The 16,127-nt window shown below is 39.7% G+C and overlaps 1 protein-coding gene across 1 annotated transcript; it reads right to left on the bottom strand.

Annotated features, from left to right (window-relative positions):
* Positions 1-7,927: 7,927 nt before the first annotated feature.
* Positions 7,928-9,075, bottom strand: DEFB126 (defensin beta 126). The gene is made up of 2 exons (XM_036320957.1): positions 9,042-9,075; positions 7,928-8,259 (listed from the first exon to the last, which is right to left on the bottom strand). Exons 1-2 carry the CDS (start codon positions 9,073-9,075, stop codon positions 7,928-7,930), a joined length of 366 nt encoding a protein of 121 aa, XP_036176850.1.
* Positions 9,076-16,127: the final 7,052 nt, after the last annotated feature.

Genomic DNA, 16,127 nt, shown 5'->3' with positions numbered 1-16,127 from the left:
CCTTTAGCCAGATTTATCAAGGAACAAAGAGAGTTCACCCAAATAAATAAAATCAGAACTAAAAGAGGTGAAGTAACGCCATAGCCAGCTTGGCTTAGTGGATAGAGTGTTGGCTTACAGACTAAAGAATCCCAGGTTCGATTCTCGCCAGGTTGTGGGCTTGATCCCTCTTCCCCGAGCAGGGAGTGTGCAAGAGACAGCCAATCGATGATTCTCATCATTGATGTTTCTCTCTCTCTCCCTTCCTCTCTGAAATCAATAAAAAATATTATAAAAAAGAGGTGAAGTAACAACTGACATCACAGAAATACAAAGGATTGTAAGAAAATAGTTCGAACAACTACATGCCTGGATAACCTGAGCAAAATGGACAAATTCCTAGAAACATAAAATCTTCCAAAACTCAATCAGAAAGAATCAGAAACCTGAATAGGAGGATAACAACTAATGAAATTAAAGCAGAAAGAATAATAAGAAAAAAACTCCCAGCAAACAAAAATCCAGGACCAGATGGCTTCATAGAAGAGTTGCACCATTCAAAGAACTAACACCTATCCTCCTCAAACTATTCCAAAAAATTTAAGAGGAGGGAGGACTTCCAAGCTCTTTTCATGAGGCCAGCGTTATCCTAATTACAAAACCAGATTCTAAAGACACTACAAAGAAAGAAAATTATATGCCAATATCCCTGTTGAACTTAGATGATAAAATTCTCAACAAAATATTAACACATTGGATCCAGCAATACATTAGAAAGACCATACACCATAACCAAATGGGGTTTATTTCAGGGATGCAAGGCTCGTACAATATTTGAAAATTAATAAATGTGACACATCACATAAACAAAATGAAGGATAAAAATCACTTGATCATATCAATAGGTGCAGGAAAAAGCATTTGACAAAACCCAGGATCCATTTATGATAAAAACTCTCAGCAAAGTGGGACTAGAGGGATCATACCTCAACATAATAAAGGCCATACATGAGAAACCTACAGTCGACATCATTCTCAATGGGCAAAAACCTACAGCATTTCCCTTAATTTCAGGAACAAGACAGGGATGTCTGCTTTCACCACTCTTATTCAACATAGTACTGGAAGTCCTAGCCATAGCGATCATAAAAAAAATAAAAGGCATCTAAATTGGAAAGGAGGAAGTAAAACTGTCATTATTCACAGATGACATGATATTGTACATAGAAAACCCTAAAGACTCCACAAAAGAACTGCTAGGGTTAATAAATTAATTCAGCAAAGTAGCTGGATACAAAATTAACATCCAGAAATCAATAGCATTTTTATACACCAATAACGAACTCTGAGAAAGAGACTAAAAAAAAATCTCATTTACCATTGCAACAACAAAAACTAAGATATCTGGGAAAAAACTTAACGAAAAAGGTCAAAGACCTGTACTCAGAAAACTATAGGACATTGAAAAAGAAAATAGAGGAAGATACAAACAAATGGAAGCATATACTGTGTTCATGGATTGCAAGAATTAACATCATTTAAATGGTCATACTACCCAAAGCAATTTATGAATTCAATGCAATCCCTATTTAAATACCAATAGCATATCTCACAGTTCTAGAACAAATATTCCAAAAATTTATATGGAACCAAAAAAGACCCTGAATAGCCTCAGCAATCTTGAGAAAGAAGAATAAAGTTGGAGGAATCACAATACTGGATATCAAGTTATACTACAAAGCCATTGTAATCAAAACAGCCTGGTACTGGCACAAGAACTGGCATGTAGACCAATGGAACAGAAAAGAGACCCCAGAAATCGACCCATGCCCATATGGTCAATTAATATTTGACAAAGGAGGCAAGAGCATACAAAATAAATAAAGACAGTCTCTACAATAAATGGTGTAGGGAAAATTGGACAGGTACATGGAAAAAAATGAAAGTAGCTCACCAACTTATACCACACACAAGAATGACATTTATTCATTCATTCATTCATTTATTTTTATTAAGGTATTACATATGTGTCCTTATCCCACCATAACACCCCCCGCCAGACCTCCCCAACTCATGCCCTCACCCCCCTGTTGTCTGTGTCCATTATTTAGGCTTATATGCATGCATACAAGTCCTTTGCTTGATCTTCCCCCTTACCCCCACCCTCCCCTACCTTCCCTCTGGGGTTTGACAGTCTGATCGATGCTTTTCTGTCTCTGGATCTGTTTTTGTTAATTAGTTTATGTTGTTCATTATATTCCATAAATGAGTGAGATCATGTGATATTTGTCTCTCTCTAACTGGTTTATTTCACGTAGCATAATGCTCTCCAGATCCATCCATGCTGCTACAAATGGTAAGAATTCCTTCCTTTTTACCACAGTGTAGTATTCCATTGTGTAGATGTACCACAATTTTCTAATCCATTCATCTGCTGATGGGCACTTAGGCTGTTTCCAAATCTTAGCTATTATAAATTGTGCTGCTATGAACATAGGGGTGCATATATCCTTTCTGATTGGTGTTTCTAGTTTCTTGGGATACATTCCTAGAAGTGGGATCATTGGGTCAAATGGGAGTTCCATTTTTAGTTTTTTGAGGAAACTCCATACTGTTCCCCACAGTGGCTGCACCAGTCTACATTCCCACCAGCAATGCACGAGGGTTCTCCTTTCTCCACATCCTTGCGAGCACTTGTCATTTGTTGAATTGTTGATGACAGTAGACAGATGGTACTGCATTGTTGTTTTGATTTGCATCTCTCGGATGATTAGTGACTTTGAGCATGTGTTCATATGTCTCTTGGCCTTCCTTCTGTCTACAAGAATGACATTCTTTAAAGATGAAACTAAACCAAAGAATGACCTTTACCCCTCTATACACTCATTTTGATGAAGCAACATATTGAAGGACACACCTAGAAAACTAATAAATGTTCTGTGAAGACCCTCCCCTGAGACCTCCCCTTAAGTGTCCCTGTGAGACTTACAACCAGGGTAGCAGTGGGAAGGGGCAGCTAGTCCCACGCTAACCCCCTGAACCTGTCTCCAGGACTTCCTTTTCTCTGAGTTTCCAGTAAGCTGACAGCAGTCCCACTTTGGCTCACTTCTCTCGCTGTGACTTTTACTTCTCATTGAATTCATGCAGCCCAGCATTCTTTCCTATAACATTGTAGAGAGCCACAGTGGCCCTGCCTAGGCTCTCTCCTGTTGCTTCTTCTACTCTTAGCCCTTCCTTTGTTTCACTGTCCCCAGCTTTAAGAAATGTACTCTCAAAATCACCTGGACTCATGGTGTGAAACCTTTCCCACACAAAGTCAAGAACCCACACACTATAGGCCAGCTCAAGGCAGATCCACTCTGAGCCAGGTCCCCATCAGTTAACATAACCACTATTTTTTTACACCTGAAACTAATATAAAATAATATTGAATATCAATTGTAATTGAAGAAAATATTTGTTTTGTGTTTTATGAATTTCTTCTTTTTATGTCTACTATTTATTTTATTTGATGTATTTGAGTTTGATGTGCTAACCATTCTCTAGTGTTTTAGTTTGAACCTCTAATAATATATTTTCAATTTATCTCTTTTCCTAATGTACGGATCAAATGACATACGTTCCCCTCTACGAACTATTTAGCTGATATGTTATCTCTCTAATATAATTTAGTTCAGAATATTTTATTTTCCAGTTTTCTTGAGATAGATTGATAAATTAAAATTGCATATATGTATTAGGTATATAACATGATGTTTTGATATATGTATACATTGTGAAATGATTACCAAAATCAAAGTAATTAACATATCTATTAGTTCACACAGCTACAGTGTGTGTGTGTGTGTGTGTGTGTGTGTGTGTGTTGTGTGTGTGTGGTGAGAACACTTGCAATATTTTATTTTTTACTTTTCATTGAATTTATTGGGGTGACACTGTTTAACAAAATTATACGTGTTTCAGGTGCACAATTGTACAACATATCATCTGTACACTGTATTGTGTGTTCACCACACCAAATTAAATCTCCATCCATCACTATTTATCCCCTCAGTACCTTCTTTCACCCCTCCCCCACTCTCTGGTAATTACCATACTGTTGTCTGTGCCTATGAGTATTTTTTTCTTTGCTTAATCTCTTTACCTTTTTCACCCAGTCCCCTAACTCCCCTCCCCTCTGACAGTTCTGAGTCTGTTCTTTGTATCTATGAGTCTGTTTTTATTTTGTTTGTTAGTTTATTTTGTTCCTCAGGTTCCACATGTAAGTGAAATCATATGGTACTTGTCTTTCTCTGACTAGCTTATTTCACCTAGCATAATACTTTCCAGGTCCATCCATGCTGTTGCAAAGGGTAAAATTTCCTTCCTTCTAAGCATTTCATAGATGCCAGAGACCGTGCTTCATGTTCAATGTGCCTTACTTTATTTTTCATATTTTTAGTGGTAATAACTTATACCTCACTAAGCCTACATGCCTTTGAGTTTTATAGGTTCCAGTTTTATGTGATGTCCCATATGCGTCACCTATTTTATGTATTTTTTAAAAAATATATATTTTATTGATTTTTTACTGAGAGGAAGGGAGAGGGATAGAGAGTCAGAAACATCGATGAGAGAGAAACATCGATCAGCTGCCTCCTGCACACCTCCCACTGGGGTGTGCCCGCAACCAAGGTACATGCCCTTGACAGGAATCGAACCTGGGACCCCTCAGTCCGCAGGCTGACGCTCTATCCACTGAGCCAAACCAGTTAGGGCCTCACCTATTATAATTTTTAAACTTTTTGTAGGAAAGAGATATATGATTATATATCTGTCTTATCAAGGAAGAAATTTTGGTAGAGACCACATGATAAGTGAAAGTAGTAAAGGAAGAACCCAAATATGTTTAGCTCCAGTTTCCTCAGCTTTAACCATGTTATTGTAATGACCATATAATGCTTCTGATTCATCAATGTGCTTGGCCCATTATGGGTTCTTATGCAGTAGAGGTTCCCATTCTCCCCCAAATTTCACAGCAGGGAAAGGTTATTTTCCATCTAATTTCAAGCATGGGATGAAGAAGAAATGGGTATGAGGCAAGAAGACAGGAGGGTTGAGTTTCAAGCTGCAGCATTGAAATTATATTCCTCATCCGTAATGACACCGCTCACAGCTCCAAGATGTTTTCGAGGCGGTGATCCAGGTGATTAGTGAGGAGAAAGCACAGTGAGTTCTACCAGGAGCCTTTAAAACTCCACCTGGCTGTTCAAGGAGATCCTATTATCCTAACCTCAGTCACATTCTTCCCTGCATAGTAATAAGCTTTCCCCCAGGTGAAACATGGCTTATAATCACCCATAACCTTGCAGAGCTGCCTTGATCCAATGGGCAGGGCCCTGGGGAAAAGTACCTTTCTGCCCTTTATCCAAGAATCAGCAACCTGCTAGCTAAGTCCCTATATTGTAAGTAAATTTGAAGATACTACTCTAGCAACCCTCAAAATAGCCTGAGTGGGAGTAGGTATTTTCTTTATTCTCCCAGTTCAGAAACTTAGGCTTCAAGATGGGAAATCAATTGTCCTCAGTATAAGACTGAATACCTGGTGGGACCAGGAATAACCTGGTATATATTTGGCTCAAAGTTTATGACTTTTTCTACTGTTCTTCTCTGCTGAAGTGACCATCTCTGTATTTCCACCTTCCTGTGTGCATTCACGAGTTCTACCTACAATGATAGCCATGAGTATAAAAGGCAATGTATCCTACTGGTTTGATCTACCCACTGCTCCCATCTCTTCCACTAGATAATGACATAGATCACAGATGTGTTTTTTGAAGGAGGCATAAGCCAGCCTCCTGGAGAAGAGCTAGATCTAGAAAAAAAAAGGTGAAATTTCAGTAACATCCCCAAATTTTCTAGGCTCTCCAGATCCCATTTTATTTAATCAAGTATTGGTACAGACTCCAGTTGGAGGATGATAGGAGAAACAGAAATAGAAAAAGTTATTTCCATTGACTACAATTTCAAAGTCTAGTAGAGGAGAAGGTATACAAGCAGACATATAGAACATGATGTGACATGATGACAATTCTGGATAGGTCATGATAGTAGAGACCAAGAGGTGGTGGTAGTTCTGTTTTGGGAGAAGCATGTGATTTTCAATGTTCTCTGGAAGAGGATAAAGAGTTAAGGCAGGCAGGCTTAAGCAGAGAGAGAAGCATATGTACAGAAACTTATTATCCAGAAACAATCCAGTGAGTTCAAATTAAATACGAGTAAGTGTGTAGTATGGGGTGTAGGATGTTCTGTGGGAGAGTGAGAGGAGATGAAACTGGAAATGTAATCTAGGATATGAACATGAAGAACAATGAAATCTGTACTGAAATACTGGCTAGGATGCTTTCAACCTTAGGAAGGAGGCCTTCAATCATTCCTTAGGCCAGTGTTTGGCAATGATGCCAGAGGTGAGTTTGATGAATAGCTTGCATCAGAAAAGTGACTGGCTATCAATGTGGAGGATGGATGTGTATGTGTGTGAAAGGAAGGCAGAGTGATCAATGGGAAGGCTACGGCAATAATCCCCGGGCAAGTCGAAAGAGCTGAATCTTTACATAGCGGCGGAGATGAAGTGATGGCACATATTGGAGGTGGTAGATGCACATGGACTTATTAGTAACTGGATGTTACTAATTAGTAATCAAGTGAAGAAGGAAAAGGATTTTGTGATGGCACTCATGGACTTGTCTTTGGTAATGGAGATAACCCTTCCAGCATTGTTTCCTCCCAATGTTTTTAGTGTTTTCTCTGCATTATATCTTTGGTCCCTGATGAGGTCAAAAGTGAATTGATCCCACAAGGCATAAGCTAAGCTCATATTTTTAGAATCAGAAGGATACCAGTGTGACAAGGGTGAGGAGAAAGACATTTGGCCCAACTCTGTCTTCCCATAAGTAGGAAAAATGAGACCGACAAAAACATGGCTGCCATAGGTGTCCAGAAAGTGATGGCAGCTGTGTTTCCTCTTCTCCTCATCCAGGTATCAAGGAAGTGGGTCTGCGTCATAAATGGATAACTATTATGTGCCATGTTATCTTATTGGTACAGGAAGAGCTCCTAAGGGGAAAATCTTATGGCTTAAGGTGAGTGTCTATCTCAGTCTTCAGGTCACACTATGGAGATCTTGATCTTCCATCCTATCTAAGCTGGAGTCTATTGATTGAGGATTTCCAGGGAGAGGAGAAAACTGGACATCAAGGTATAGTGACAGAATGCACTCAGTAGTCAATTAAATCTATTTCAGTTCTAATGCTTCTGCCTCAAGTTTCTTCTTCTCTGAAGTGAGATCACTGTATGCACATTCTGAAGTTGTTATAGGAAAGCTAATAAGAAAATGACTAACTAAGCACTCTGTAGGAATGCTTTTGTCTCACTAACCACATCAAAAAATACATAGGAAATGCTTTCAATCTTTAGAAGGAGGCCTTCAGTCGTTCCATATTATAGGCCAGTGGTTTTCCAAGTGTGTTCCCTAGACAAGAGTCATCAGCATCGCCTGGAACTTGTGAGCAATGCTAATTCTCAGGCTCTACCACAGAATCAGAAATGGGTGGTGAGGGCCAGAAATCTGTATCTTAGCAATCCCCCCATGTGCTCCTGATGCACTTTACGGTGTGATAATCACAGCTACAGGCAGATTGTGGACCCATGGGCTGGGAATTGTCTTCATTGATGACATCGTTCCTGTGCATCTGTCCTTAATGTGTCTTTTGGACTAACCCTCACATGTGCCTGGCCTCTATCTTATTTATATCCCTACCCTGGAATTGCGGGTGCTTCAGAGGTGTGATTCCCTTCCAAACATGTGAGAGGAGAGAAGGTGAGAAGCAGTGAGAAGACTGACACCAACATAAGGCCCTTTGCTTTAATGAACCAAGGATCCTGTCTCAGGAGGCAGAGAGTGGAATGCTCAGGGGCTAGGAGTACTGGCTGCTGCTGTGGACGCCTTTGCCGCTGATGTCATTGCCACTGACGCCTTGGCCGCTGTTGCCTTTTCCGCCGTCATGCCCCCGGCCGTAGTTGTTTCCTCCTCTTCTGGGGCATTTGTAGTTATGGGGCCTATGGTTGTAGTCATGTCGTGGTCACGACAGAGATAAGGACTAAGCTGTTTGCCATTCAGAACACAGCACATTTTTTCCTTGTTGCACATCCCATTATGAGGTTTTATTTGTAGCTCTCCATTTCTGCACTTGCTCCTGCAATTTCCGTTTTTGTTTGCACACTTTTTCACCATCCAGTTACCTACATAAAGGAATTATACAGATCATCATGAAAAGCAAAAAATGACAATTATTTCTTGAACACTGATTTTTCAATTCCCTTACCAGTGGCTTTGTTAAAATTTTCCTAGTCATGAAGACCTGCTCTGAGGATTAAATGAGAATTTAAATGAGATTTTATAAATATATACACACATAGATTATTTTTTATATATGTATGACCCTTTCTGAAACCAGAATTCTGCATATAAATACATGGCAGGTGTCTATTTTCCATTTTAAATAAAAAAATATATAACATATGATTACTTGTGAACATAAAATCCTTAATCAATTTCAAAAAATTTGTAACTAAGACACACCTAAGTAGAAGTTTAAAAACTATAATTTTAAAAGGTAAAATTCTCAAATCATTATTGTATGGCTTCCCACTGTTACTCAAATACACATGGCTTTTGTTTGCCTGGTGAGATTTTTAAAATGTCTTTACATGTTTTTGAGGTCCTAAAAACTGTTTTTTAAATGTATCTCTAGATTTGTCTTATATATTATCTTGCTAAATATAAATATATATTCTACTATATATACATAGCTATAACTATGTATTATTGAGGTATTAATATACTCTACAAAATTTTGGAAATAAAAAACCAAAAGCCAGTCTACTAGTAATATATTCATTAGAGAGACATTCTGTAGAATATGGCTATTTATGTGTAATATTATATACATATATACTAAATGCTCTCATCACATGGTATATAACACAGAGAAGGCCCTGAAGAGATGCTGAAACTTTCTCACCTTGTTCTACATTGCTTAACTCATTCCTCTCCATTCAACCAACAAATGTATAGTGAGTGCCTCGTATGTCAAGAATGCTGCAGGATGATGGGAATAAACAATGAGTAGAAAGACAAGGTCTGAGAAGCTTACATTGGAGAAGCAGAGGAAGAAAAGAAACAAGTAAATGAATAAACAGAGTAACTACAGTTTGTGGTAAGTGCAACAAATTGAAAAGATAATGTGATGTAGCAGAGAGTAATCACTTTTGAGTTCTGACTATTACCACTACTATTATCCCTTATCAACTGCTTAATCCTCTCTGAAGTTTAAATGGGTTTTTCCATACATAATATTTGTATACATATATTTACACTCATAGATTTCTAGATGTATGTATGGGCCTCTCACTCCTAAAATCAGAATTCTGTGTGGGGGTCACTGAGGAAAGTACCCCTCAGGAACATGATGTTCAGCCCTAGACATCAAGGATGAAAGGCTCTGCCTATGTGACATCTAGACAAGTGTGTACAGAAGAAGGAAGAACATAGGCAAAGGCCGTGAGCAGAGGAAGAACCTCATCCTTCTGAGGAACAGAAAGATTTCTAGACTTCTTTGTTTTCATGATTTTTCTTTTCCTCTTTTTCTTCTTTTGTGTCTGCAAGGGCTCTCCATATGTTTCTTAGGCTTCAAATTTCTCTATACTCCCTCCACAGTCCCCTTCGTTCTCAGAGTCCCAAATTCATCCATAAAGATAACATTCAAATGCTTTTCTTCACTGAGCAATCTATGTGAATGGAAACCACAGATCAAGTTTCCCTCCTTTCTATCCTGATCTTCTGTGGGCGCTGGCATTTTATTGGTTTTTCTTTCCAAATGTTCTTTCTCAGTGTGGTCTCTCTAAAGCCTCAGGATGTTGGGTTAGGCTTAGATAATCTTACAGAATAATCCCGAATTGCTTATGTTTATCTAGAAAGGAAAACTAAGGAGTTTTCACAGGTCCTTCGGTTTAGAAAGGGGACACCGTGCAAGTGTGTGATGTATGTCATTAATGCCCTAGAGACAAAGTGAGAAATCATGCAGTCCAAATGCGTAGAATTTCAAGGATGCAGTAGATCTAATACATTTTGTGAGGCAACACTCATACTGTTATTAATTTCCTCTTGAACAGTTCTGCAAATTCTAGAGAACATTCAGTACTATCTCTAGAGAGCTATGAGATATTATACAATTTCCATTAAGAAATTGTACTCTAAAAAGATCAATTCTCACTGTGTGCCATATATAAAATATGAGAATGTGTCCAATGTAAAAAAAACCGCGCAATAATTAAACCTGTAAAAGAAGTTTCAGTAAGCAAAAGTTAATTAAAATTATTAAAGATTATTTATTCTAGAAAAATTGTTAAAAGTGTTCATTCTCTTAATTAAAAGTGAGATAAGGAGCGAAACACATTTTGAAAATATTGATGAATCACTTTCATTGAAGCTAGGAAAGTAAAATTATAAATAAATTATTTAAACTTAAAAAGAAAACAAAGAAATCTGTAAGCATGATGAATAAACTGTTAGCATGCAGAACTTTCTAAGTGAGTGGAAGACTGCAAACAAAATACCAGCATATTTGAAGATGAAATTTTTGTATCTCAAATAAATTAATACATTTGTTAGAAGTAACCCATATATTAGAAAATATTTGCAAGAAATGTGAAACAGAAAGTTTGAAAATAGTAACAAAATAGTATCACTTGACAGTATATGCTAGTTTTCTTTATCACCTTTTGACCAATCAATTGAACTTCTAAAATTTACCTATATAATCAGAAGATCTTACAATGATATATTAACAAGGTTGTACTATGTTATTTATAATAGTGACACACTGGTAAAAACAATCCAAATAACACACAGTAAGGGGCTCTTCAAGTTAATATTTGTACAAAAAATGTGACAAAATAATAAGCATCTACTGTTAATTGTATATTCAAGGAATACTCAAAGACGTGGGAAATTTCCCCATATACATTCTTAAGTTTAAAAATGCAGATTATAACTTGTTCATCAGTTGGTCACAATTTTTAAAATGTAAGCATTTTACATGAAATGGTGGCCAGTTTCTTTATTTCTCCAATGCTTTCAGTGTTCCCGTCTTAATTTTGTAAATATAAACTATGTTGATTAATTAAAAAGAAGGAATGCTTATAGAAGCAGAGCTGAAATCTGACACAGGATTTCCAAGCGGCTTAACTCCCCCCCACCTCTTCACTCAGAATATTTTTCTTTCCTTTTCCAACTTAAGGTCCTATTACTTAGATCCAAGAATTTAAAAATGGGAAATGTTCTCTGTAAGACCAAGAAACCTGGGAGAAGTAATATTTTAGGATTGTTGCCATATAAAGTGAAGTGAGGCAGGGCTGGACTGCACTGGCCCTATGTGATAGCACAGGGAGTTTGGGGTGTCATGATCATGTCAGTCCTTGGCTTCTCATTATTCTCCCTCAACTCCAGTTATGGACATGGTGAGAGCCTTGAGGGCTCTTAGTGGTGTTTTGAAGAAACACCCCCGCTCCTGTGAGAGCCCTGCCCCTACTCCCATTGCCAGTTTGAAAACAGGGACTTCATGTGCAGGACCCTGTTCTAAGTTGGTGTTTCTTCTTCCCCAATATTCTAGTTACCTGAGACCAACTGGGCGAGGAGCAAAAAAATTGCAAGAGCGAGTAATAGGTACTTCATGGCTCTTGAACGACAGTAGGCAGGCAGTGGGTTGTATGGAGTCCAGAACTGTCTATTCAGTGTGACCCTGAACACGGGTCTTTATTGTCCTGCCTAGGTGGGGTTGGGCTCAGCCAGTGAACCAGAAGGATATAGGACACTGTGCCAAACATGACTTCAGTCCATTGGCCAGCAGCTCTAATTGGGGCATCACTATTCAAGAGCCCTGTTCTAGGCATGCCTTGGGGGAAAGAGAAAGGTAAGAGAAGGTGTAAGACCTGCTGAAGTGTATGGCAATTTAGAGAGAAAGACACAAGCAGAATTTTTGTTGATTTCCCTAATGCTGGGTACGCCTACCTTTTTCCCACAGTCTCCTATGTTGGTGGTTCTACCAGAGTATTTATCTTACTGCATTGTGACAGTCTGTTCACCTGTTTGTCTCTCCCCCTAATATAAAATGTATTTTTTGAACACTGACTATATATACATTTTTTAATATTGGTTCTGGGCATGGAGGAGTACCTAAGCAATCTTTTGTTGAGTGAAAAATTTCATTTGCTAATAATCTGTCAACTTAGAAAATATTTTTTAATGAAATAAGTCAGTGCTCCAAGATATATGCGTGAAGATGTTTTTAAGGGAGTAGAGGGAAGGAACCAGAGTTACTGGTGTTAGCTGGGCCTGGAACCATGGATATGCGTGAACTTCTGAGCTACCAGATGGTAGTGGAGTATGTGGATCTTTCTTGCACCTCTTCCAAACTGGATATAAAACTAAATTGGGGAACATTCATCCTGAATTACCACCTGAAGATTAGCTGAAGAGGAAACTTTTGATAAGAAAGGGCAGAAACCACCTCAAGATTGCTCCTGCACGATAGCTTGAATGATATGGTCAGGGTTGAGCCTCCCAGCCAGCCAGTGTGTGGTGGGAATCCCACCCACAAACAGGACAACAACAATCAAGACCCAATTACAACAGGAGATCCCAAAGAACCCACACAGGGGACATTCCTAGAGCATCCAGCTCAGGAGATCAAAGAGACTGCACCACTGGGTCCCCCAGGACACTTATTACATAAGGCCACTCCACGAAGCCTGGGAGGCATAGCAATTCTAATAAATAGAAACAAACACAAGAGACAGCAAAAATAGGGAGACAAAGAAACAACCCTCAAATGAAGGAAAAGGAGGAAGTTCCAGAAAAAGAGAATGAAATGGAGGCAAGCAATTCTATCTGATAATAGAGAAACATGGTAATTAACCATAACTTCGCTACCCTTCCCATTGGCTAATAAGGGCGATATGCAAATTAACTGCCAACCAAGATGGCGGCCAGCAGCTACGCAGCTGAAGCAAACAAGAGGCTTGCTTGCTCCAGTGACGGAGAAAGCCAAGGTTCCCTGCCTGCCGCAGCCCAGCTCTGAGCTCCAGATGCAACAATGTTGCAATTATAGAAGCTAAACAAAGCCTAGATACCTGCTTTCAGCCGCCAGCGGGCTCAGAGCTTAGAGCGGCAGTGATGACAACAGAGTTTCAATAATGGAAGCTAAACAAACCCAGATACCTGCTTTCAGCCAGCCACAGCCTCAGAGCTGCACCCGGCTCTCAGCTCCAGTGACAGCTATAGAAGGTAAATAAATCCCAGAATAAAAAAAAGAAGAAGAAAAAAAGAGGCTGGGAGCTTCAGTCGCCTGCCAGCCTGAAAATGGCCCTCAGCCCCTCACCCAGACTAGCCAGGCACCCCAGTGGGGACCCCCACCCTGAAGGGGGTGTGACCAGCTGCAAACAGCCATCAGCCCCTCACCCAGGCTGGTGAGGCACCCAAGTGGGACCCCCACCCTGACCCGGATCACCCTTCAGGGCAAACCACCCATGCACCAGGCCTCTATCCTATATAGTAAAAGGGTAATATGCAAACTGATCCTAACAGCAAAAAGACTGGGAATGACTGGTCACTATGACACACACTGACCACCAGGGGGCAGACGCTCAATGCAGGAGCTCCCCTCTGGTGGTCATTCACTCTCACAGGGGGGAGTTCTGCTCAGCCACAAGCCAGGCTGATGGCTGCCAGTACAGTGGTGGTGGTGGGTGCCTCTCCTGCCTCCTTAGCAGTGCTAAGGTTATCTAACTACAGCTTAGGTCTGCTCCCTGCTGGCAAGTGGGCATCTCCTGAGGGCTGCCAGGCTGCCAGAGGGATGTCTGATTGCCAGCTTAGGCCCAATCCCCCGGGGAGCAGGCCTAAGCCAGCAAGTGGTCACCCCTGAGGGGTCCCAGACTGCGAGAGGGCACAGGCCGGGCTGAGGTACCCCTACCCCCGAGTGCACAAATTTTTGTGCACTGAGCCTCTAGTTTATGAGATATAGAGTTTAAAGTAATGGTTATAAGGATGCTCAAGGAACTTAGTAGAAATTACAGTAGCATTAAAAAGGAATAGAAACCATGAACCAGAACCAGTTGGGAAAGAATAATACCATATTTGACTTCAAGAATACACTGAAAGGAGTCAGAGAAAGATAAGTATCACATGATCTCACTCATATATGGCACCTAATGAACAAAATTAACTGTGAATGAAATAGATCCAGAGACATAGAAGCATAGAATAGATTATGGAATTTCAGAGGAAAGGTGGGAAAGGAAGGGTGGGTGGTACGAAATCAACCCAAGAACTTGTATGTATATATACATAACCCATGGACACAGCCAATAGGGTGGTAAGGCCTACAATCGGGGGCAGGGGGACAAAAGAGGTTAAAGGGGGATAAAGTGGAAAATATGTAATATTTTCAATAGTAAAGATTTAATTTTTAAAAAAGTTTAAAGGAATATGCTGGAAGGAATAAAAGGTAGATCTAATTTAGCAGAGGATCAAATCAGTGATTTGGAAGATAAGAAAGGGCAGAAACCAGGTTATAATGGTTCTTTATTATCCATAAATGAGTGAGATCATGTGGTGTTTTTCTTTCACTTCCTGGCTTATTTCACTTAGGAAAATGCTCTCCAGTTCCATCCATGCTGCTGCAAATGGTAAGAATTCCTTTTTTATGGCAGCATAGTATTCCATTGTGTAGATGTACCATAGTTTAATAATCCACTCATCTGTTGATGGGCATTTAGGCTGTTTTCCAAATCTTGGCTATTGTAAATTGTGCTGCTATGAACATAGAGGTGCATATATTCTTTCTGATTGGTGTTTCTGTTTTCTTGGGATATATTCCTAGAAGTGGTATTAATGGATCAAATGACAGTTCCATTTTTAAATTTTTGAGGAAACACCGTACTGTTTTCCACAATAGCTGCACCAGTCTGCATTCCCACCAGCAGTGAAGGAGGGTTCCTTTTTCTCTACATCCTCTCCAGCACTTGTCATTTGTTGATTTTTGATGATAGCCATTCTGACAGGTGTGAGGTGGTACCTCATTGTTGTTTTGATTTGCATCTCTTGGATGATTAGTGACTTTGAGCATGTTTTCATGTGTCTCTTGGTTTTCTGAGTGTTCTCTTTCCAAAAGATTCTATTTAGGTCCTTTGCCCATTTTTTGATTAGATTGTTTATTTTCCTTTTGTTGAGTTGTATGACTTCCGTGTTAATGTTGGAGATTAAACCCTTATTGGAGATAACATTGACAAATATGTTCTCCCATGCAGTGGGCTTTCTTGTTGTTTTGTTGATGGTTTCTTTTGCTGTGCAGAAGCTTTTTATTTTGATGTAGTCCCATTTGTTTATTTTCTCCTTCGTCTCTCTTGTCCTAGGACAGTGGTCGGCAAACCGTGGCTTGTGAGCCATATGCAGCTCTTTGGCCCCTTTAGTGTGGCTCTTCCACGAAATACCACGTGCGGGCACGCACGGACAGTGCGATTGAAACTTCGCGGCCCATGCGCAGAAGTTGGTTTTCGGCCTGGGCAAGTCTATTTTGAAGAAGTGGCATTAGAAGAAGTGTGTGTGTGGGGTGTCGGTCGGTGGGTCGGGTGACAGGAGACAAAGCGCAGGTGGGCCGTGGGATATGCAGTGCAGGGGAGGCGTGTGAAATTCATGCACAAGTTGAGTGAGCCAGTTAGTCAGCAGTTTCATTGTGCAGTGGTTAGTGCTAGTCCCATCCGCAAATTGCACGCGGGTGACAGAAGTACCTACTCGAAGCATAAAGTTACCTCTGTTTTTCCAACCAGCTGCAAATCCTACAGGTATTTTTGTCATCAATTTAAGAATTGTAATTCTTTTGTGTTGGTGCTTTATTATTATAAAATGAAACATTCTTTTAGGCGCCCTGTTTGAGATGGCTACAAAGAAGAAGCAAAGAAAAAAGGAAGACGAAAACTGTGTATTTAAAGTTGAATGTACCTACCTATATAGTTTAAGTTTAAAAAATTTGGCTCTCAATCAGGCTATCAAT

The sequence above is a fragment of the Myotis myotis genome, unplaced genomic scaffold (genome assembly GCF_014108235.1).
Source record: "Myotis myotis isolate mMyoMyo1 unplaced genomic scaffold, mMyoMyo1.p scaffold_m19_p_9, whole genome shotgun sequence".
Lineage (NCBI taxonomy): Eukaryota > Metazoa > Chordata > Mammalia > Chiroptera > Vespertilionidae > Myotis > Myotis myotis.
This window is presented reverse-complemented; position numbering and strand designations above follow the sequence as displayed.